The sequence below is a fragment of the Triplophysa dalaica genome, chromosome 25, assembly GCF_015846415.1.
Source record: "Triplophysa dalaica isolate WHDGS20190420 chromosome 25, ASM1584641v1, whole genome shotgun sequence".
In the NCBI taxonomy this organism is placed as follows: Eukaryota; Metazoa; Chordata; class Actinopteri; order Cypriniformes; family Nemacheilidae; genus Triplophysa; species Triplophysa dalaica.
The window spans coordinates 6,511,815-6,534,102 of NC_079566.1; the positions used below are offsets into that span (position 1 = coordinate 6,511,815).

At 38.5% G+C, this 22,288-nt stretch overlaps 1 protein-coding gene across 1 annotated transcript; it reads left to right on the forward strand.

Moving 5' to 3' along the window:
* The first annotated feature begins 1,595 nt into the window (after positions 1 to 1,595).
* si:ch211-57n23.4 (immunoglobulin superfamily DCC subclass member 3) lies at positions 1,596 to 20,149 on the forward strand. Its single transcript, XM_056741819.1, has 14 exons — positions 1,596 to 1,641; positions 7,540 to 7,851; positions 9,005 to 9,149; positions 9,239 to 9,369; positions 9,619 to 9,756; positions 9,878 to 10,036; positions 15,691 to 15,856; positions 16,546 to 16,796; positions 16,918 to 17,082; positions 17,403 to 17,591; positions 18,623 to 18,739; positions 19,108 to 19,234; positions 19,361 to 19,493; positions 20,066 to 20,149. Exons 1-14 carry the CDS (start codon positions 1,596 to 1,598, stop codon positions 20,147 to 20,149), a joined length of 2,163 nt encoding a protein of 720 aa, XP_056597797.1.
* The last annotated feature ends 2,139 nt before the right edge of the window (positions 20,150 to 22,288 follow it).

A 22,288-nucleotide genomic window follows, 5' to 3' on the forward strand; every position in this document is an offset into this window, starting at 1 on the left:
CACAAAGGAGAAAATGCTTTATCCTGTAAAAAAAAGTATTATTGTAAAGCACCTTTTTCTCATAACACGCAGTAGATGCCTGTTGATACCTCTCACCATTCTGACTCTATCCCCAGTCCATAATAGAGTTACCAGCATAACAGGCATGCAGAGAGCAGTGAATGAGTCCTAAAGTGTTAGGGTGGATTATCCCTGTGCCCGTGTCCATGGTTAACTGGGCAGCCATAGAGTTCCTAATGGGATAAGGGCACAGTGGAACAGTAGGTGAGGCCCATCCCATTTCTTCTCTCCGCTTCAATCATTGATCTCTTCCTGTGGCCTAAGGACACAGTCTTCTCATGGAAATTGATATATTACAGGATCAACAGAAACATTTTCATCATTATTTTACTGTAGTCCTATTGGGTGCATTGCTGTTTATTCTATGCATTTATGCACATCAGTATTTGAAAAAAAATTTAGGACATCAAAATACAGAAAGATGAATGCTTTTTAAGTGCCTAATTGGTATCGTGACCTAATTCTCCTAACATTGTTAAAGTGTCAAAAGAGTTTAAATGATCTTTCAAATGCATGCTGCAGATTTCCATTGTGAAAAAATAGTCCCGGCACTGAGCTCATATGAGGACAAAGTTTTCTATGTAAATGAATGAACATTGTTTTCAACATGTGCCTGAACAGCTATAACAGTCTATTTTTTCCAGTCGACCCTTGACCTGTTTGGTGTGTTTCTCTCACATTTTCACTAAATGCGCTTCCTTTCAATTAGTATCATGTGAGGGGACGCCCCCCGGGCATTCCCCTCACTTCATTTAACATGCAGATCTATTCATGAACTGCTCCATATGCAAATCACTGCTAATTGAATCAGTCCTTTGGATGTTTGGTTAAGTGTTTCTTTGGATTTGGCCATAAAGGATGAGAGTTGTTTTTCAAGAAGTGGTTGATGTAGAGGTTCAGGATTAACACTGTGAAGAAATGTGTAGTGTATTGTAATTCTTTTGAGTTCATATTTTATTAGATTGATTTAATATGCAGCTTCAATAAATGTCTAGTCCAGTTTTTATAAGAACAAGGGCATTCATCTGTTTGTGAGTGAAACTCCTATTCATCAGAGAACAGCTATCTGAATAAATCTGAATAGCACAGATAAATCATCAAGCGTTTAGTGATATATATGGTGAACTATATTTGCTCAAGTAAACATCAGCCATAGCGAACTTCACCCATGACATCTCCGCGTTTGACGATTGGTTCACCAGAGACCCACCTGTCACGCAACGGTCCATGTCAGTGTGTCCGTGTCCGTGTAGTGACCGCAACAGTGTGATGAATAATGGATGAGTCCTGCGCTGTCCGCTGGTGCTGAAGCTGAAGTGAGGACATTCATTCTCACAGTGGACTTGGACGTGAACAGCAGCCTCCAGCAGCCTCCGGCTGGAAATACGTTATTGTGTTGAAGATGTTCTGCTGAGTTTTCTCCGTCACATTTTTTATACGTACAGAGATCTATCTGCAAGAAGTAGCGATATAAGTTTCATTTTTGCGTTTTAAACTCGTTTTTGAGCAATTTTGGAAAGGATTTACTAAGGAAGATGAAGCCAAGGATTCTGCTGACCTTACTGACGCTCATCAGCTCATGTGAGTATAAACTAAAATGATGTCTGTTTTTAGACTGTAAAGAAAGGTAGTATTTTATTTACATTGTTATAAGGGTCAATCTTTTTATGCTGTGTTTCATACAAAAGTATGATATTTTAATGGAAGCATAGTTCATAACAAGTTACGTTTGAGGACAGATAAAGCTGTTTAAAAATGAAATAGAAGTAATGCATATCATATTAATAAACGTTTGTCCTTTTAATATGAAGATGAACAAAACTCTCCAACTTGAATACGTCCAAAATAAAAAAATTACTTAGCACAAATACAATTTAGATGTTACAGTTTTTCAAATATCTGAGAATATTTTTTATGTAAAAAATGAAAAATGAACCGTTAGTCATATAACCGTATGGTTTGCTTACCCTTCTTCTAAAATATGTTTAGTGAAAAGTCATTTTTTATTTACCTTGCAGGGTGTGTTAAATCACTATTGACATAAACCACTGATAAACCTTTAGGTTGGAATTCATTTGATATGGAAATTATGAAAAACAAAACACATTGTGTTTTGCATTAAAAAGTATATCATAAAATTAGTCCATATAGTTTCCTAGCAGAATTAATCGTATTTTGAAGAAAAAACCATAGGTGCACAATGCCATGTTTTTCAAAAAGCTGATTTGTCCAATGTCAATATCTTAATTCATTTTTGTACTTAATTTATATCATAACATAAAAGCAATTGCAGTTGCTAAAGAAGAATCATGTTAAATTGATAAAAAATGTGTTGCATCAAATCCTTTGACATTTGCTCTTCGCAAATGGGGCTCTTCTAAACAAACCACCTTTAAAAACTTCCACACACATTTGTGCTGCCCCCACAATAATGCACAGCCTAAAAACATGTTTGTATGGATAAAAATTGTTTATTTTTAAACCAAAGCTAACTGGCATGAGGTTGGATCATGTTTTTCCTCAGGACAAAACTCCTGAGGAAGAATAAATAAACACTATAAAAAAGTTGAACAGAAGGTGATGGTGAGTCCATTGGAGGAGGGGAAACAGATGACCTTATAGACAGAGGGGCTGTGGTGACCCAGGACGGTATTAACCTTTGGGGTCCCCTGTCTGGACAGCGGAGCGGTCCAATGAGGGTGGAGCTAAAAAGAACCAGGGAGACAAAAGTGGGCACCTCTCCCCACCCCCTTTGACCTGACCCTTACACCCTCATCTCCATGACACTAGTGGTGCCTTATTGGAAGGCAGGGGGATATTATAAATGGCTCTAAAGTTGTAAATGTGTGTGTATACCTGAATATGTTTATGCTGGGGTAATCCCTCCACAGCTGCCCGCGGCACAGCCATATCCACAAACTCCTTATCTCTGTTCTCGTTCATCTCCAGCAGGCAGCTAATGCTTACATCTAGCTTATCCTCATAAGCATTATATTAGAAAGTCACTTGGTGGGCAGTGGCCAAGGGTAACACAACAGGGGTCTCCCCTGCTGAAAGTACAAGACTAAACTGGATCTTTAGTTAGTCTGCACGAATCCTGTTAAAACTCAAAATAAATGAAAACAGAAGCATACTTTGAATAGGTTACAAAATGAGTCGCATCAAAAATTGTGCAATATAATAAACGCAATATTTGTGATTGGTCACATTTACTAAATGTCAATCTGGTTGTAATACAATGTATCAATCAGCCCATACACTGCTGTCTGCATTACACAATTTTCATCTGTCAATTCTGTGAAAGTCAACAAATAAACCAAGGATTATAAACTTTGATGCTGTGACAGAAGGATTTGTTAACCCTTGGGTTGCTCCATTAATGAGATTGCCTTAATGGAAACCCTGTTTCCCTTCTGGTTCTTATCCCAGTAATTAAAGACCCGAGGCCATAGTGATGCGCTGTGCTGCTCCCCCCTTCAATTGGACCGTATTACTTATTGATTTTACCTAAAGGTTTCATGTTTGGCAAAGGCCTTTTTTGGAGAGGTTTCTGACCCACAGAAATGATCTCATTAACGGAAGCACGTACACTTTTGCTGGAAATCATGGCGTCCTTTATTTCTTAAAACACACAATTTAACATCTTGACAAAAAGGAAAATGCAGCATTTTAAGCTGGGTAAAAAAGAGAAAAAGCTAAAAAACTAGAACACAAAGAATGTAAAGTTGCGGTTGATAATGAGGAGGGAGGTGTAAAACAGCAGTGGATTGTTTCCTCTTATAACTAGCGATGTAAGTGTGTTTGCATGACTTTGAACTTGGCGTATGCCACCTAATGACAATCAGTGTTAAACAAAAGACAACTTTCCCTCAAATGACCGACACAATGGAGTGTTTGTTTAGGGAGCTTGTGGCAGGGAGAGTTTAACTCTCATTATGGAGTCAAAAGAAGCCCACCCAGAGTAGCGAGCCCCCCTTTGCGCTCGGCTTCTTTACTATTCCTCCCCCAAGTTTGTATTCAGCTATTGTTTATGTTAAATCTCCTGGTGCTGTTATGGTTATAACGGAGAGAGAGGGGAATTTGTAAATGTTTATATGCATTTACGCTTTATTTCAAAGGCTTTCATATCACATTTTCAATAATACCAAAATATTCTGGGGTAGACAATGGGAGACACGTAGAAATTATAATGACCATAGATTGTTTGGCTTAGTTTGAAGGTCTCTTTCTAAAGCATGATTTTTTCCCTCTCTCTCGCTAAAGTAGTCTTTGCAAGTGCATAATTATATTATGTTTTCAACATAAGGTTTTAGTCTTAATACAGGACACTCATATTTAAACGCAATATGCATTTTCTAGACTTTATTGCTTTTGCAATATTGCAATGTAAACATTATTATTTATTATTACATGTATGGGTTCCTTGTTAGTGAACGTGCAGATGCTGCATCGATGGTCTTTGAGAACGTTTGCAGTTCTCAGGTTTCTGTGTTACTACATTAGCAAGTTCCGAGTAGCCTTATACTGATGAACAGTTCTTAATCTTTGTTGGTAATGTTAACCCCAATCTCTGCTTGAAAAATGAGGACATTAAGTCTGGCCATCAACAACATTTTGTGAAGTTCAGGTCCAATGCTCAGAGTGAAGTCAATGGGATGAATTGGGGGCTGGGACTGTTTATGCGAGTGGACACAGGCTGCTCCACCTTGTTCATCCACCCTTCGCCAACTCTCTCATGACCCTTTAGGGACTGAGGTCACAGCCCAAGGGGTGGGGATGGGTGGGGGTCTCCTGCTGCTCAGAACATCCTCGACAATCCCCCCAAACCCCATTTATTTCCATCTCATATCTGAATTAGCCGAATTATCCACCGAGTTGAACTCTCAATCACACTTCTGTCCAGGTCTCATGCTGGTTGGAGCGGGTCATTTGCATACTGAGACTAACTTTTGGTTGATATGAGTCACACTTTGCCCAACTACAGATGCCTTATAATTGGCAAACCTTATTCAACATCACCACAAGAGACAATCAAGGAGATCATTGACATAACAGCCTTTGAGGTATACAGACAAACCTCTCCGATGGATTAAGATCGTGAAACACACTTTGCCACTGTGAGGTGGACTAATACCCAAAACCCTTAATCTTGCAAAACTGAATTATTATATTCAATTGTTCATGTCATGTTGTCACGTATATTTTACCACCACTTTATCTCATAGTTGTAAATTTAAGATTTCACAGATTTATCAGGCAAATATAAAAAATATGTCTGTATACCAATTCTCTATTTGCACAGGTCCTTGGTTTACATACACCCAGCATCTCTGAATACAGCGTGTGTGACATAACCCCCATTTCCCCTGGGACCCTTGAATTTCATTAACACATCAGATGGTAAAAGTCAGGGATGAGTCAGATGTTGCTAGTCCTCATGAAGTTAATAAAGGAAGAGTTTTTTACCCATCTGCATTGTCAGACATTGCCTTTAGTTCTGATTTGTTGTTGATGACTCGTTTATGTTTCTTTTTGGGCATGTGCTTCCGGTATTGATATTTTGTTCTGATACTATGTAGAAAGGCACATAGCGATCAGTCTTTTGAATGGGAGTAATATGATAGGGCTTATCTGCTCATGCTGTCATGAGCAATGTCAGAGTTTGCTTAAAGTTTGCCCTCTAAATTAGCAGCCGGCCGTATTAAAGTGAAAGATCACACCTATTAGCATAATACAACATCTGTTGGGAAAGCTCTACATAGGAAACTAAGACTTGTACAGAAGAGGTAGGGATAAAGTATTAAGAATTACGTTTTCATTCAAAAGTCACAGGTGGGATAGCTGAGATATCAATTCACCACTGTCTTTTTGAGAACTTATAATTCCATATTCCAGGTTTTGCCATTTTTATTTTTTGATATAAATCATTGTTACTAGTCACCGTTTATGTTTGTCGCTGGGTTTTGCAAATATCTAACCAATAAAAAGTGTTTGTCAACTTTGATGACACAGTATTTAATCATTTTAGAAGAACAGTGTGTTTTCCACTTCATGAAAAAAAATATGTTTGGAAGGACAGTGACAATCTTTTATACTGAAGTAAAGCGGGAATGAAAATTCACTTAATATCCACTTTACAAAAAACCTCCATTTATTTCACATAACTAAAGTTTCAGAAGAAATCTCAACAATGTCTCAAACTGTGCTCAGATTTGACAAAATTAAAGAACTCTAAGTCTAAAAGAATTTGAGATTTAAATATACACACAAATATTTAATATCTAAGCTATGTTATCTACAATAATTGACTAATTTTCTTCTTTTACATTTTTTTTCTAATTGCTTGTTTGAATTTTCTTAATAGATTTCAAAAGGAATCATTCGAGACAATATTCAATTGAAACATCCAAAGAATCTTTGAACTTTTCCTCAGTGATATTACTCATTTCTATGATTTTCATGTTATGACTCACTCGTGATGTGAAGTACAAGTGGTAGCGAAGGACCCCACTGCTCAGAAATGATAATTGTCAATATCAAGCAAAATAACAATAGTGCATAAATTGAAAAGGGGGGTAGCTTGTATCAACCTAACAGATGCTCTAGGTATACTTCAAACCTCATCTAGTGCAAGTTCAAGAGCAGACTTGTGTAATTTAACACAACAGCTGCCAGAGACACTGGCCATCTCCAAAGGTCACATCAAGGGTGGCTGAAGGTCTGGGGTTCTCCGTATGAAAGAATAAGATGTGTGGAATGGCCACATTGCAAGAGTTGACAATGAGGAAAGACTGGGGTGAATAAGTGGCATGGGAAAGTCACCCTGGAATCAGAGTGAAAGGAAAATGTGACCGGCCGGGGGTTCGGAGCGGTGGGGGTTTGAATAAGTGGGGGGCAGATGGTCCAGATTGAGAGGTGCAGAAGGTTCCTGGTGGTTGCCGGGGTTTTTTTTGGAAAAGGGTGTCGTCACAGCGCTATTGTCATCGGGTTTGGTTTAGTGAAAAGAGGGTTCCTCTAACTTGACCCCATAACTCCTAGTTCACCATCTCTTCTACTCTGGCTTTGTCGCAGAACTTTCTGGTTCACTGGTTGTATTGCGTTTGTCTCTATTGTGATGGGCAGGTTTGCATTGGTGATATTGAGTTAATAGGCAGATATGCTTGGATGATAAAGCGCACGATGACATCACTCCAGAAAAGAACACAAATGCAGTTATTTATTTGTGTTTGTGTGAAGGGGTGGTGTTGAAAGTTTGTCCCTTAGTTAATTGCATCACTAAGTATCACTTTCATTGTCATTCTTATTTTTTGAGTCTCTTTTACATTCAACCGTAAGAAAGAATAAACAAAATACAACATGTATAAAAATGTAACGATTATATTGTGATTTTTTCAGTGTAGAGCATTTATATTAAACACATTTTTACTGTTAAAGTTTGACTCTGTTCTGTTCTGACCACCATCTTTATCCCTCTCTTAGGTTTGTGTAATGGCTCTGAACTGGCTTTCCTTACGGAACCCAGCGATGTGATCGCGGTACGGGACAGACCCCTAATGCTGGACTGCAGGGTGGAAGGAGAGGGTCCCATCACAGTGACGTGGCATAGGAACGGAGCACCTCTGCTCACGGAAGTTGGCAGTCGGGCGAAGGTCCTGTCCAATGGCACGCTCCTGATCCGCAGCTTCCAAAAGAGGAGAGAGGGCGATGCAACGGATGCTGGGGAATATTACTGCGCTGCGCAGAATCACTACGGCATGCTGGTCAGCCGCAAGGCCCGAGTGCAACTTGCATGTGAGTGACAGAAGAGAAAATATTAAACATGACTCAGCAATCAAAGCAACACACACAAATCATATGCACTGTTGTTACTTTCATTAATTGTTGGTGCAACCTAATAATCCAATGTAGTTTATATAAAAAAATCATTTTTAGTCAACGGATATGTTATTATATGATTCATCTCCTATGTACAGCTGGTCTTTTATACCATCAGTAATTACATACTAGAGATTGCAACGTCTTACTCTTTACTCAGTGCACTTGTTTTTTAGTTTATCCACCTTCCACTGGCTTTCTCTCATAAAAGCAGTAGGTTGGGTGATAATCCTGTAGAATTATGGTTGTCGCTACATGCTTTCCCAGAGGGCACTAAGTTACCATGGCAATGCACTCATTTGAAACCCCCTACTTCTAACACCCCTTTATTGATTGTGTGAATAAATAGGCAATTTGGACAACAGTGTTTTGTGCACATCACATTGCCTCGAATATCAACATTTGGATTGTGGATGTAATTCAAATGAAATATGTTTTATAGAAATGTGGTATTTTGTAAGGAAAGTGTATTAGCTTGAAACTACAGTCCTATAAAATACACTTAAGTCAATTTTATATCTATACAACATGACATTTAAATGTTAAACAAATGTTGTAATTTAAGTAACATTGTAAAATAAGGTTGTGTTAGTTTACATTAGTTAACATAAACTAACAATGAGCAATACTTCTACATTATTTGTTCATCTTTATTTATGTTAAATATGGCATTTACTAATGCATCTTTAAAATCAAAAGTCGTATTTGTTAACAATAGTTAATGCACAGCGAACGTATATGAACAATTGTATTGGCATTAACAGAGATTAATAAATGCTGAAAAACTATGTTGATCATTTTTAGTTCATATTAGGTGATGCATTTATTATGTTATCAAATACATACTGGCAAGTGTTAAGATAATTTCACATGTGTGAAAGTATTATGCTTGCTTTAAATCACATGGAATGTCCTTTGCTGCCAGCTGAATATACTATATGCATATAAAGGCCAGAATGATGTGTTGTGACTTTTTATACTAACTTGACCAACATAACATAACACTCATGGTCAACCACTTCACTTCTTAAATCGAGATATTTATGTTCATGTACTCTTTTTCTCTCAGCTCTTCCAAAGTTCCACACTCATCCAGAGTCAATGTCAGTGGATGAGAGAGGTGTTGCACGTTTCCAGTGCCAGGTCAACAGTATTCCTGAAGCCAGCATCACTTGGGAGAAAGATCGTGTTGCGCTTGGAACATCTGATGACAGGTACCGCAATCCTCCTCACTTTCCTCTTTTCTTGATAAATATTCAGGCCATCTTACAACTGTTCATTCACTTTGATGGTTTTTTTCCAGGTACACGCTTCTCCCAATGGGAATTCTTCAGATCACAGGAGTGAAGAAATCAGATGCTGGATTTTACCGCTGTGTTGCCACCAATATAGCCAACACCCGCTATAGCCATGAAGCTTACCTCAACGTAACCGGTCAGTATTGTATGCTACATGATGATTGTACATACATACATGCACATACCAGCCTAACCTTCTCCTTAAACTCTATATATCTACTGCGATCATAACAAGAGGTCTCAAGCAAATAATGTTTGCTTTTATGACATGATCTGACAACGAACACAGCAGCACATTGATCGTTTTGAAATCTAATGTCTAAAATTTGTGAGGTGCAGTTAAGCTCCATGTTAATCATCTATTTATTTGCTCTTTTACTCTTAGGAGGAACCTCTCGCACCTACAGGGAGCCGGTCATTCTATCTGGCCCTCAGAACCTCACCATCACCATTCATCAGACAGCCATCCTGGAATGTATCGCCACTGGAAACCCTCGGCCCATCGTGTCTTGGAGTCGACTTGGTAAAAAAACTCTCATACTGAGAGTTTACCTGTCTAAGCATGATGCTGAAACAACATGATGAGTTGTTGAGAAGTTTTAAAAATTTCGTTTTCTCAATTTCTTAAATGTGCATTTATGCAGATGGCAGATCAATCGGAGTGGAGGGCATACAAGTGCTTGGTACCGGAAACCTGATGATCTCTGATGTCTCCCTTCAACATTCTGGGGTGTATGTGTGTGCCGCCAACCGGCCTGGTACCAGGATGAGGCGTACCGCATTGGGAAGGCTTGTAGTGCAAGGTAAGAATTTTTGTTTTTTATTTTGTCCTTACTGATATTTCTTAAAACTATTCGAAAAAAACGTCCACAAGCGGTCGCTTTAAAAGGTTCAAATTTGCAACTAAAGAGTGAGTATTAGTACCTCAGAATTGCATACTGGTACCAAAGAGTGCATTTAAGTACTTCAGAGGTACATATTCCCACCAAATGTATACATATCTGTCCCTTAAAGTAAATATTAGGACCTTTTTAAAGGGTGCCACCCTTTTGAAAGCTTGAGTACATTTTGGGATCCATTTTTTTCTTATATTGTAAATGAAAACCTAAATTTGGTCAACTGTACACTTATATCGAAACCTCTTATCTCAAAAAACAATTTATGGTTTGCTTAAATTTGTATAAATAGAGCGATCCCCTGTAGTCTACAAAGCACACAAAAAAATGCTTAATATTTTATATAAAAATTGACAATGACAATAGGATCTTAAGTCTTATTTAAAATAAAACAAAATTGAGTGAGTTTTTGCTTAAACAAGAAACAACAAACCTAAAGTGTATTTTTCTCACCCCATTTGCCTCTATTTTTTCTTGTCTTAAGCATGAACTAATTTATTATTTTATATTTTTATCTTGATTTCAGAATCCTCAGATATGTAGCTCATGCTGCTTAATTCTGATTTGTTTGAACATAAGTGCACACGGCTCCACTATATTAAATTCATTTCATTGCTTACACACTTCATTAAACACAACCGAGAAAGCATCATTGAAGAATATCTATATAAAAAAACTATAGCTGCTCTTTTATAGGTCTGTATTTTATGTTTAGATTAAAATATAAAGGTTTTGGGTTCTGTGATGACCACACATCAACCTGAACATGACTCTTAAAATCAGATTGGTCGATACACAAGCAAAAGTCAATATTCAGGCCCTCCCTTGTCTCACCTTTGGCCCATCCTGCAGAGCATGCGGGTTTTCCTCTCGCCCTGCATCGGGTCTGTTGGTGTGAGACCCTGACTGCCATTATGGTAATGAAGCCCTGCTGGTGCTGTCCAGCTGGGGCCGATGGTGAAGAGGAATAACATTGGTAATGGAGTCAGCTGTTAGGAGGTATCCCCCCTTTAAAACCCCAATGACACAGCTCATCCATCACACTGCTACTGTCCTTCCATTCAACCTGATCATATATCCCTGCAGTATATATTTGCCCCTTTCATTGGCTATCTTCAAAGTAGCTGCACGCTGCGGGAATTTAAGAAGAAATAACATGAGCACAAATGGGTAGAGTGATATCACACAGTGAGTAAAGTAGCTGGAAACCTCTTACATTCATACCCGTAATCCTTATCATTTCTAATGACATCATCGCCAAGATAAGCATCCAAGTGATACCCAAAGTCAGATATTAGACAAAGTAGATCTTATCTTTAAAATATAAAATGGAATATCCACATATCAATCGGGACAATGCAGATTATTATGATGATTTATGCATCAGTTCATTTGTGAAATTGTTTTTAGTTCTCAGGTGTGGTTAATCTATACGTGTCCCAAATGTCCAGCTTTAGCCTGATCAATCAATATGAACTCCTATCAGTCTTTTACAGCAGAATTGGCAGTGAAGCCAATTGGGGGAGGTAATCTCAAATGTATTGATTCATTTATTGATCCACCTTTTGTGTGAGATTGAAAGGAGTAGGATTAGGTTGGGTTATTTCCCCAAAATAGAATTGAGGTGAAATGCTTGAAAAGCCTGAAAAGGTCTGCCATCATCAAATGTAACAGATAAGAACAGCCTCATTTAAAATAATGTGAAAATCAAAATCAGTAATGAATTCTGCCAATATATAATTCCTCGAAAAACGTATATCTAAGTAGTATGATGGAATATTGTTTAGTGTATTTAAAGGGACCAGTTCACCTAAAAAAGATTCAGTTTTTTTGGCTCAACCTCAAGTTGTTCCAAATCTACATAAATGTCTTGGTTCTGATGAACACAGAGAAAGATATTTGGAAGAATGCTTGTAACCAAACAGACTTTGGCCACCATTGGCTACAATAGTAGGAAAAATTGTTAAACACAAAAGAAGATATTTTGAAGAATGTAGGAAAGCAAACAGTGCTGAAGCACTTTTGACTATGTTATTCAATGAGGTCCAAGAATTGTTCGGTTAAAAGCATTCTTCCAAATATATTTCTCTGTGTTCATCAGAACAAAGACGTTTATACAGATTTGGAAAAACTCATAGGTGTTTGGTTCGAAGTGTTCGAAGTACAGTAGCAGAAAATTGGGAAATTTATATTTTAGTCGTATTTTAACACAAACACTGCTTACATTTTTAAGTATTTACAAGTCATTTCAACATTAGGCTACTGTTTAAATTTTAAGTTTCTATAAATTACACCGTACTTGTTGCTTTACTTATTTTGGTTAGCTTAAGTAATGTTAAATATTTGAAATGACTTGTAAAGCTAATGTGATTGCACTTAAAAAGGCAACAAAAACATATTTTCTGGACTCTGTTAGTCACAAAAGGCAAATCATTCAAGTTCAAAGCTGATAAATCGGTTTACATCCAAACCAGTTCAGGTTACCGTCTGGAGACTGGACTGCTCTTTTGTAGATGTTCACTTTCACACAGGGTTGAAGGCCTTGGGTTCGGTCAGGACAGATGCTGAGCCAGGATGTGGAACAATAGAGATCAAAAGAGAGACAGACAGGCGAAGAGCATCAGAAGAACAGAGTTTTGTCCTGGTGTGTGTCTGTTTCATGAGGGGGGTTCTCTCTCACCTCTGAACTCTCATCTCTCACCTTTGACATTGGCCTAGGAAGCTCTAGGAGAGTGGTCGAGGGAGGGGATGGTGTCTCTGTTGACGGACAGGTGATGGGAACCGAGGGAGGGGCAAGCAAAATGGATGGTCCTTAAATGAGAAAGGGTGGTGTTTTCTGTAACCCCTCCCCCAATGGTTTCCAAAGCATTATGAGGGCAGTTTTTCTCGTCACAGCTGGTGGTCAGGCCGCGGATGACGAAGTTCAAGGGGGCGACTATGCCGGCTTTGTGTTGGAGGAACCCTCTTTCCATTCCCCCTCTAGTTTTATATGAAAAATGAAAGGATGGTGAAGTCATTGAAAAGCCTTTAAAATGCAGATCTCATAGCTGCTGTTTTGGGTGAAGGGTTTGCCTCGTGTTATTGTTGAAAGGTATCTTTTTAGCAGTTTTAAAATGGATTCCACATACAGCAGGTGCAAAGATACCCATTCATACTTAACATGGTTTATAGAGTTATTGAAATAGACGTCCAGGGATCACTATCCATAATCTCAGATTATGTTATGTGTTGTCCTAATAAATGAGATGATGCCAGTATTACACATCAGTTGTGTTTTTTAAGTAATACGCATTGATTACATAAGTCAATTAACACAATAGAATTGAATGAATGAGGAAAAGACATCTGATCAAATTCAAGGTCAGATGTGTGACCTTAGCTGAAGGAATAAGTGATCAATACATGAGATGGATTGGATGATGAAACTGTCTTATTGTAGAGACCCCGGTTGGGTTGTTATGATGAGAAGACAATAGCCTCCAAATGATCCGATGCTTTACTGTTTACTACCTTGTATTAAGTGTGAAAAAGTTTTTTTTCTGTGTGCAGGCAGATGAATGAACTTCTATCCTCATGTCATGCCAAAATGTATAATTTTCTTTCTTCTACAGAACACAACAGAAAATATTTAAAGAATATTGGCCTCCATTAACTTTCATGGTATGGACAAAAAACTACCTGAAACATTTCTCAAAATGTATTCTTTTGTGTTCCATAGAAGAAAAAGTCACTTTGAACAAAATAAATGATGACAGAATTTTCATTTTTGGGTGAACCCTGTTAAAGATATACAAAGCATACTAGCTGATTATGTAATTAACACATTTACATAGAATGAATTAGATTTATGCTACATATTTTTTTAAACCACAGCTTGCTATACATCAAGATGCCTATATCAGTAGATCTCGGTCTATATTTTCTCCCTTTCTTTAATTCAAAAACATTTCCATTTAAGGACATCCATTCACTTTATTCACAAACAGTGTTACTCAGGTTCAAGTGTGAAGGCTGTGACTGATGAATGACACCCCGTCCTTCCACACTTCCACACACACAAACACAGAGGGACACACACACACACACACACACACTGCCATTTATTCAGCTTGGATCTGGAGGTTTAAACTGACCTCTGTCCTATTGTGCAGTGCTATAGCTTTATTATACACACAGCCTTCTAGCCCCTCCCACTTTCCCTTTCCCTTTGACCCTAAAGCCTGAGCAACCCAACAGCCAGATAGTGTCCTGTTTATACAGTATGTTTCAGTCCCACAAGCACCAGTATGATGCATTTTTACTTCCTTCTGTGATATTGCAATCTTTTTACTGGTAAAAGAGGATGGCACTTCTACTTTATATAATATATATATATATAAAATGATATAACTCAATAAAACTCCTTTAAATTAACATCAATCAAACTACAGTTGGTTTTGTATTGATTTAAGCCACAATAACTAAAAGAAACAGCTAACTAAGACAATAATACACATTTAAAACATGATAACATAACAAAAAACAAGAATTTTTATTTTTTATTATCTCATTTATGAACCAAACTCTTCATATATATTTATGTATAATTTTACTAATACTATAATTCTGCAGTACATTTAGAAAAAAAAAATCAAGAAATAAAACTGAATTTTCCTTAAAAACACAGTCAGCTGTGAAACACAATTTAACAGCCTCTCTATGCCTCATATTGATCTGACAAATCTATACTTTTGTCCACCAGTTTTAGAAAAATTAAAGGGCAGCGGCGCTGTTTTAAAGATCCATGCCTACATTGATTAATGGGTCTCTATTAAAATCGGGCTCCCTTCGACCTACGACCTTCCACACCTCCGCAGACCACTTTGGACCCTCTTCCCAGGGAGAAGGGGCTCTTTTGGGGGTGTTTGGTTGTGGGGGGTGTCAATAGATCAATGAGATGCATAGTCCCGGGGTCTGGAGAGCTCTACATATATGCATGGCCATTGTGTGGACACTGAAGGGGTGTCAAGCGGAACAGTGAACATGCATCTGTGCTGCTGAGACAGAGGAGGGGCTCGAGGGGTCATTTAAGCAGACACCTATAAAAAGCTGAATTTAAGTTCAATGTCTAATGTGTGAATTTAGTGTGTTACTGTAGTAAGTTTAACATTTAATAAATGGCATGTTGTGTTAGCTAGCTGTAAACCAAAATACTCTATAATTTACTATGATAAAAAAACGGATTATTTCTCGTTCATCACAACATGCTATTGGATATAACAGCAACGTTTTGGGTGAAGTCGTTTCATTGCTTCAATAGTAAGTTTTAGATAGAGCTGACTTGGTTACTATTACCTTTCTGATTTATTTTGAAGATACTCCAATTTGTTGTGCATATATAGAAAAAACATATTTCAGTGCTGCCCTCTGGCGCTTATATGATCATACTACTCTAGTTTATTATAACGTGCATTTTGCAGTACAACAACTAAATATCATTATTTATAATATGAATACACTTTAAGGTGCTTGAATTTTCTTGAATATGAATGTTTTTATCTCACACTATTCTGTTTCACCAGCTCCTCCAGAGTTCATCCAGTGGCCGCAGTCAGTGTCAAAGCCAGCAGGGGGCAGTGCTGTGTTCACATGTGTCGCTCATGGAGTTCCTGAACCTCACATCATTTGGCTGAAAAACGGAAAGATCCTCACTCCTGGAGATAATGTGAAACTTACCAATAATAACAGGTACACACACCTGTTTTCTATCAGATTAACAAGAGGAACACACTTATTGCTACAATGCACAAAGACTTTAAAAGAAAACCTACAGAAACATTGCAATATATTGTATCGATGAGTAAAAAATATAGATTTTTGGCAACACCTTTAATCAAGTGTATATAAAAAAATCTTAGCTACGGAATATTAAACCTTATCAAATCTTTAATTTGAGCTATTTTACATTTTTATTAATCAGTATGGACGCTATTCCACATACTTACACAAGATGGCGCTGTTTTACTTTATATCTGAAAATAATCATAACAAATAGAGACACCTTCTCCATCATACATTTTTATTCTGGGAGTGACAATGAAACATTTATCTGAAATGTTACAGTTTGTTCCATTACTGTATAAATGTCTTTGTTCTGGTGAGCACAGAGAAAGATATTTGGAAGAATGCTTGTTACCAAACAGTTCTTGGCCACCATTGTCTTCCATAGTAGAAAAAAATTGCTTATGTTATGTTGAACACAAAATGAGATATTTTGAAGAATGTAGAGCAGCGAACAGTTCTGGGGCACTTTTGGATAACAATGTAATTTTCCTACTATGGTACTCAATTTTGGGGTGAACTGTACCTTTAACTCTCAGTTTCAGATTAGAATTCAAATTATGAATTAATGTCGTTTTTAATTTACCATCTTTCAGCACGCTGGCTGTGACTCGCATCACGTCAGAAGACGAGGCGATATATCAGTGCATCGCTGAAAACAGTGCCGGCACTAACCAGGCCAGCGCCCGTCTCGCTGTCTCTCCTGCCAAGGATCTTCCTGATCCCCCTCACGGTCTGAAAGCCACGGCTCTGTCTAAAACCACCCTGCAGCTCTCTTGGACTCAGCCCCCTGCTGAAGTCACCGACGCCATCATCGGATATGTCCTCCACATCCGGAAATATGGTGGTAAGTATCTCCACTGAAATTCTAATGCTGTTCTGCTCCAACATTGAACTGAATTGCCTTTCCATTTGTTGATCCATACAAAAATATTGTATTAATAATACATAATGGATTTTCTTTCCAGAGCCTGATAGTAAAGAGTTACAGGAAGCAGTTATAAAGACAACATTCCAGCATGACCTCACAAATCTTGATCCCGCCACCACTTACTCCATCTACCTGAAGGCCTATTCTCCTCTGGGTGCCAGTGAACAGTCCAGCACTGTTGTAGCTACAACACTAGGTGGCGGTATGTAGTCATTTAAATGTACTTGTCTGTATATATTCAACCAGGTTTCCACTATACCACTCTCCCTGTCGGCCCAACTGTTTCTGTAGGCCACGTCAGCATTTTCACCTCTCTCTACTAATATCCTGTAATATGTCCACATCTTTTTCTCCCCCTGGATGGACCTGCTTACTCCCAGATGCTTGGACATCTGTTTCATTTGTCATGTGGCTTTTCTTGTGCTCACCCACCTCATGTTTTTATCTGAACAGAATGAATAATGACAGTGTACCGTGTGTCTGTAAATTTATTCTCTCTCTTTTTCTCTCTACCTTATATAGTCCCCAGTGCACCTACATTTTTCACCAAAGCAATAAACACAACAGCGGTGCAGGTCCTGTGGGAGCTGCCTAGTAAGCCTGGCAAAACAGAGGGTTTCCGTCTGACCTACCGCAGGGTCCCCATCGGACTGATGCAGGGGCCAATTGAGTTGCCATGCCATGTCAACGCACACACCATCTCTCATCTCGGTGAGTGCAAGTGTGTCTAGGCGTGTGTGATATATAGTTTACATATACAACCATTTCAGTAGATTTCCCCTCAAAATCAGAGCAGAAAAATCAGCAGAATGTGTCTTGGGCAGTTTTGTCATGTTTGTCTCTGCAAACTGTTAAAGCACCTTTTGACAAACCCATGTGTTTTATTTGTAGAAAGTGCATGGTTTCTCTCTGCGGTTTCCTGTCTTTTAGGCCCGCTCCCTTGTTTCTCCGTCAGCTCCCCATTAGTGTTTCATCCCACTCACCTGTCCACCTAGGTCACCTGCTCGTCACCGTCCCCGTTCAATCTCCCCTTGTTAGTGTTTTCCTATTTAGTGTCTCTGTATCCCTTGCCGCATGTCGGTTCATTCTTTCCTGTATCTCAGTTAATGTGTTAACGTTCTCATTCGTTTTGCCTTTGGATAGACCCTTGTGTTACCTTGTTCCCTTCATGTGTTTGACTTATTATTACATATTACTTGGACTTTGTGTCATTCCCCTTGTGGAAGTTTTTAGTTTTGATTCTTTGTAGTGTTTTCCCCATTGTGGGTTGTTGTTTTATTAATAGAAGTTTATTATTTAACCCTCCGTCTGCCTGCGCCTGGGTTCTGCTTAACTTACCTGACACCTTTGAAGTGGCCATTATGTTTGTGCAATGACAGTGGAAAGAGTGTTGTTTGTACACAACCAGATGAGCACTAGAGATGAAGATGGCTTTGTAAAGAACATTTCCAAGAACTTTTATGAGACACATGTGTCATAGCATTTCAGAGAAATACCAATTCGAGACAGGAAATGGGAACTCACAAGTGTGAGATTAAACAGAGATATTGTTGAAACTGCAAAGAAAGACAAAACCTGGGAGTAAAGCAATGCCAGAAAGTTCACACACGGCAGCTCAATCACAATCATTCACTTAATCAATAGTTCTTGTGTGATTGCAAAAGCAAAACTAGTTCAATATTTTAGATTGTGTGACAGATGTGCACCTCGTGCGATACTGACTGTGACGATTTCTTTTTCAGACCGCGGGGCTGTGTATGAAGTCAAACTGGTGGCGTACAATGGCAATGGAGAGAGCGACTGTTCAAAGAAACTGGTTTCACTGGCTGAGGATGGAACGAGTGCTAAAACCAGTGAAGGTAAATGTGTTGTTTGCTTTGAGAGTTGTAGATGCCATATTTATTCAGAATTGTTTTAGGACTATGAATTATATTTCTATGTAATAAATAACATACTGATTTATCAGGGAAATTAAACAGAGATTATCACATGCGAAATTAAAGTTTGTTGAGAAAATCTCAGAGCGAAGATGTTACATTGGTGTGTCAGACAAGCAAATTCATATTACATAAATAAAAATGAAAAAAAAATCTTATGAATTAGGTGCATGAATAATGCATTTTACCTTTGTGTTACTTTTTATGTAGGATTAATTGTCATTTTAGACTAACAGTACTGGTATGTTTATCATTTTGTTTGTTTTAATAAATCATGTTTATATGTTCAGGGGAGGAATCCAAATGTGACTGTAGGGGGGTTGAGAGCTCACTCAGCAGTATTGTGATAGGCATCCACATTGGCTTGGCTTGCATCATTTTCTGCGTGCTCTTCCTCATGTTTGGATATCGCCGCAGGTAACAGTCCATCACAGACCTTATATGCACAATTCTCATAAGTTTTTATAATGATGGTTCTTTTGTATTCACTTACACACATACACTGCTCAGATTATACCCATCTGAATCGTCATTTTGTCTCAGTTTTCTCTGCAGAAAGGGGACACAGGACAGCTGGTCTGTCCCACGGGGTGGAGATGGACACCACACTCAGATTAATAACATCCCTAAGGAAGCAGTGACACTTCCCGTTCAAGGCATTGAATTAGTGCCACAGGTAAAAGCCGGTTTGCCTAATTTGTTCTTCATTATGGTGAATAAGTAGTCCTTGGCAGATACAGTGTGCTTTTTCTAGGCTGTCTGGGTTTATTTTTACACCCGTCTCCAGGGCCGTTCCTGGTGTGCTGTGCCTTTTGAATAACACTAAAAATACACTACTATACACTACACTACTATTTCCCAACAAAGCATACAAATTGAATCATACCCTCACTGAGTCTGAGATTTAATGAAGACAGAAAAAACTGAGACAGCCAAAATCTATGACAACACATCTCCAAGACGCTGTATTAGGACTTGTCACGGACACATAAAAATGCACGATACAGTGTGAAAGATCCTCTGCAGTAGCTTCCTAGTTTCTCCAGCATGTTTACATATCGTCTTTCTATTTGTTGCCAAATATAACACATCCATCTTTCCTCTATGCTATCCTCTTTTTGGCTAACAACATTTATCGTCAATAAAAAGATTTAGCTTTAATATACAAGTGAAAATCCACCTAAAACTCATTTGATGGTTTGATGAATAAATAACGTGTCACGCTGACTCTTGTTTTCTATTTTTCAGGATCCTAATACCGATCAACAGGCCCAATGCCAGGTTCTTATAGAGCAGCACTCGTCCGGTCTGCCAGGCACAGGCACTGGTTAGCATCAGGGTCTTACCCTCCGTCGTAGAGATCGAGATCCCTGTGGTTCCTCTGCCTGGCCTGCCCACCAAAGTCCCCTTTAATCCCCTCCATATCTGTCCTGTCAACATACCTGCTGCTAGTGTGTTTTATTGATCTTATCTCAACCAGTCAAATGCTCACATACTCTTACTTTCAATATTCCCTCTCCTTAAAACCAAAATCGGAGTGGTTTAATATTTGCACACCGATGTGCAAAAAACACGCACAACACCAAATAGTAGCCTTTCGAGATAGTAAAGAGCATTTTATGTTAATGTGCTTAGTTAAAAATTTGTGCATGTGCATTGTGAAAGAAAACAAAAAATGATGCACAAACCTCTACATGTTTTATTACCAAAGGACTTTCTGCTTAAACCAAAATTTCCCTTTCCAATGTGTCCTTTAGTAATAAATCATAGCCTTACTGTATCCATACTGATGCAAAATATAAGAAAGAACCGTCTTACAAATCCCATAACAGCTGATTTCAGAAAAGAGCTAGATTTAGTGAACAACATAATTTCCGATATACCCAAGCCATCGCTATTGTGTGCTTATACTTTTCAATTGAAATGCCTAGAGGGAACAGAGGTTTGTTCCTTTTCATAGTCTTAGCCCGGAAATGCCGAGATAAATGATGTGGCCTTGCTTGTGCGTTTGCGTGTGGTTGTGTGAACTCAAGTAAATTGATTGTTATATACTTCACCGTACATGCCTCGAGGCAGGACACCCCAGAGGAACCATAAAGGTGACTGATCCTTCCCATTTCCTACCCCTTATAATACCCACCAAAAGCTGCATACCTCCAAAGATAGCTACCTCAGAATGTCGTGGCATTCCGCTGACAAAGCGCGCCTACCTCAGCCAAAAAGATTCCCAGATACCTACTGCTTGTGCCAGTGCCTGTGCCAGCTGCCTCCAGAACCTGCATTCAGGTGCCCATCTGGTCGACTGCCATGGAGAGTGTGACCGTGGCTTGGATAATTGCTGTCCGTCCTCTGATCCCAAATATTGCCTTAGCAGACAAACGCTGTCTGAGAAACTCATCCCCACCTCTTCATAACTCCACGAGATGCCTACAAAACCCGTTAAGATGTGGAAAACACCTTAGATGGGAGTCTTGTCAAGTGTTGATTCATCCACGTTTCTTATGATGACTTGGCAACTTCAGACCATTCCAAGGATTCCCCACTTGTGTTGCTAACCTCCAAAGAATAAGATGAAAAGCATACACAAGTGGGGGTTTTTTTCTAAAGAATGTGACGTGGAAAGTATGGACCTTCAAGAATTGATCCGTTACCGTGACATTTGGGTAATGAGATAAGTTCAGGCCTTTCCATGAAGATATCACAACAACCTGTGAAACCAAAAGCTTAGGATACTCTTGATTTGCTTTCCACCAAGGAATACTTGATGGCACCAAGAGGATGCTTTTCCAAAGTAAAACAAGTGATTCCAGCCAGACCAACTGGTCTTTTTCTCCAGATGCCAAATCGGTTGCCATGGGAACCTGAAGGAGCTGTGAGATGATGGTCGATTTGGGGTTATTTTCTCCTCCCCAAACAAACGGGCATGGCAGCAGATTGTCCAAAAAAATGCTTTTGATATGAAAACCAAGCTTTATGATATCCAAAGATGTAAAAATGTTTAAGGTTTTCATTTGTTTTTATATCCATAACTTCTTTAGATGAATGTAAGCCATTGCTTTGACGTTTTTTGCAGTTCGTGTTAAAAGAGGACGTTGCTATAAAATGTGCAGCAAACAAATTCACACAATGCCTGTAAATGATAATAAGCGTTATTTCTAAGCCGCTCAATGCCAAATGTCCTCCGTCTTCCCTCTTTTTACACGTAACTGTCGCGTTTTTGTTTGACTTTACCTCTTAAAATTAAAATAATAACCAAATGAAAATGGGATATATTTTCATGGAGATTTTATATGTTGATACAAGAGAAGGAACATTTTTGTCCTTTTTATGATAAAAGAATTTGAATTTGCCAAATAGTAGAATAATAATACCAAATACCTCTTTCATATATAGCATTCATTGTCTTTATCTTTGTAACACTTCATGACCAAAACACAGGAACATACATGTGTTTGCGGTACGTTTGTATGA

Bases quoted from the DNA above. Each gene is read 5' to 3' on its own strand.
- si:ch211-57n23.4 (XM_056741819.1), top strand. From the start codon at position 1,596: ATGAAGCCAAGGATTCTGCTGACCTTACTGACGCTCATCAGCTCAT. The intron at 9,370-9,618 runs GTCAGTATTGTA...TTTTACTCTTAG, and splicing joins AGCTTACCTCAACGTAACCG to GAGGAACCTCTCGCACCTAC. The intron at 15,857-16,545 runs GTACACACACCT...ACCATCTTTCAG, and splicing joins AAACTTACCAATAATAACAG to CACGCTGGCTGTGACTCGCA.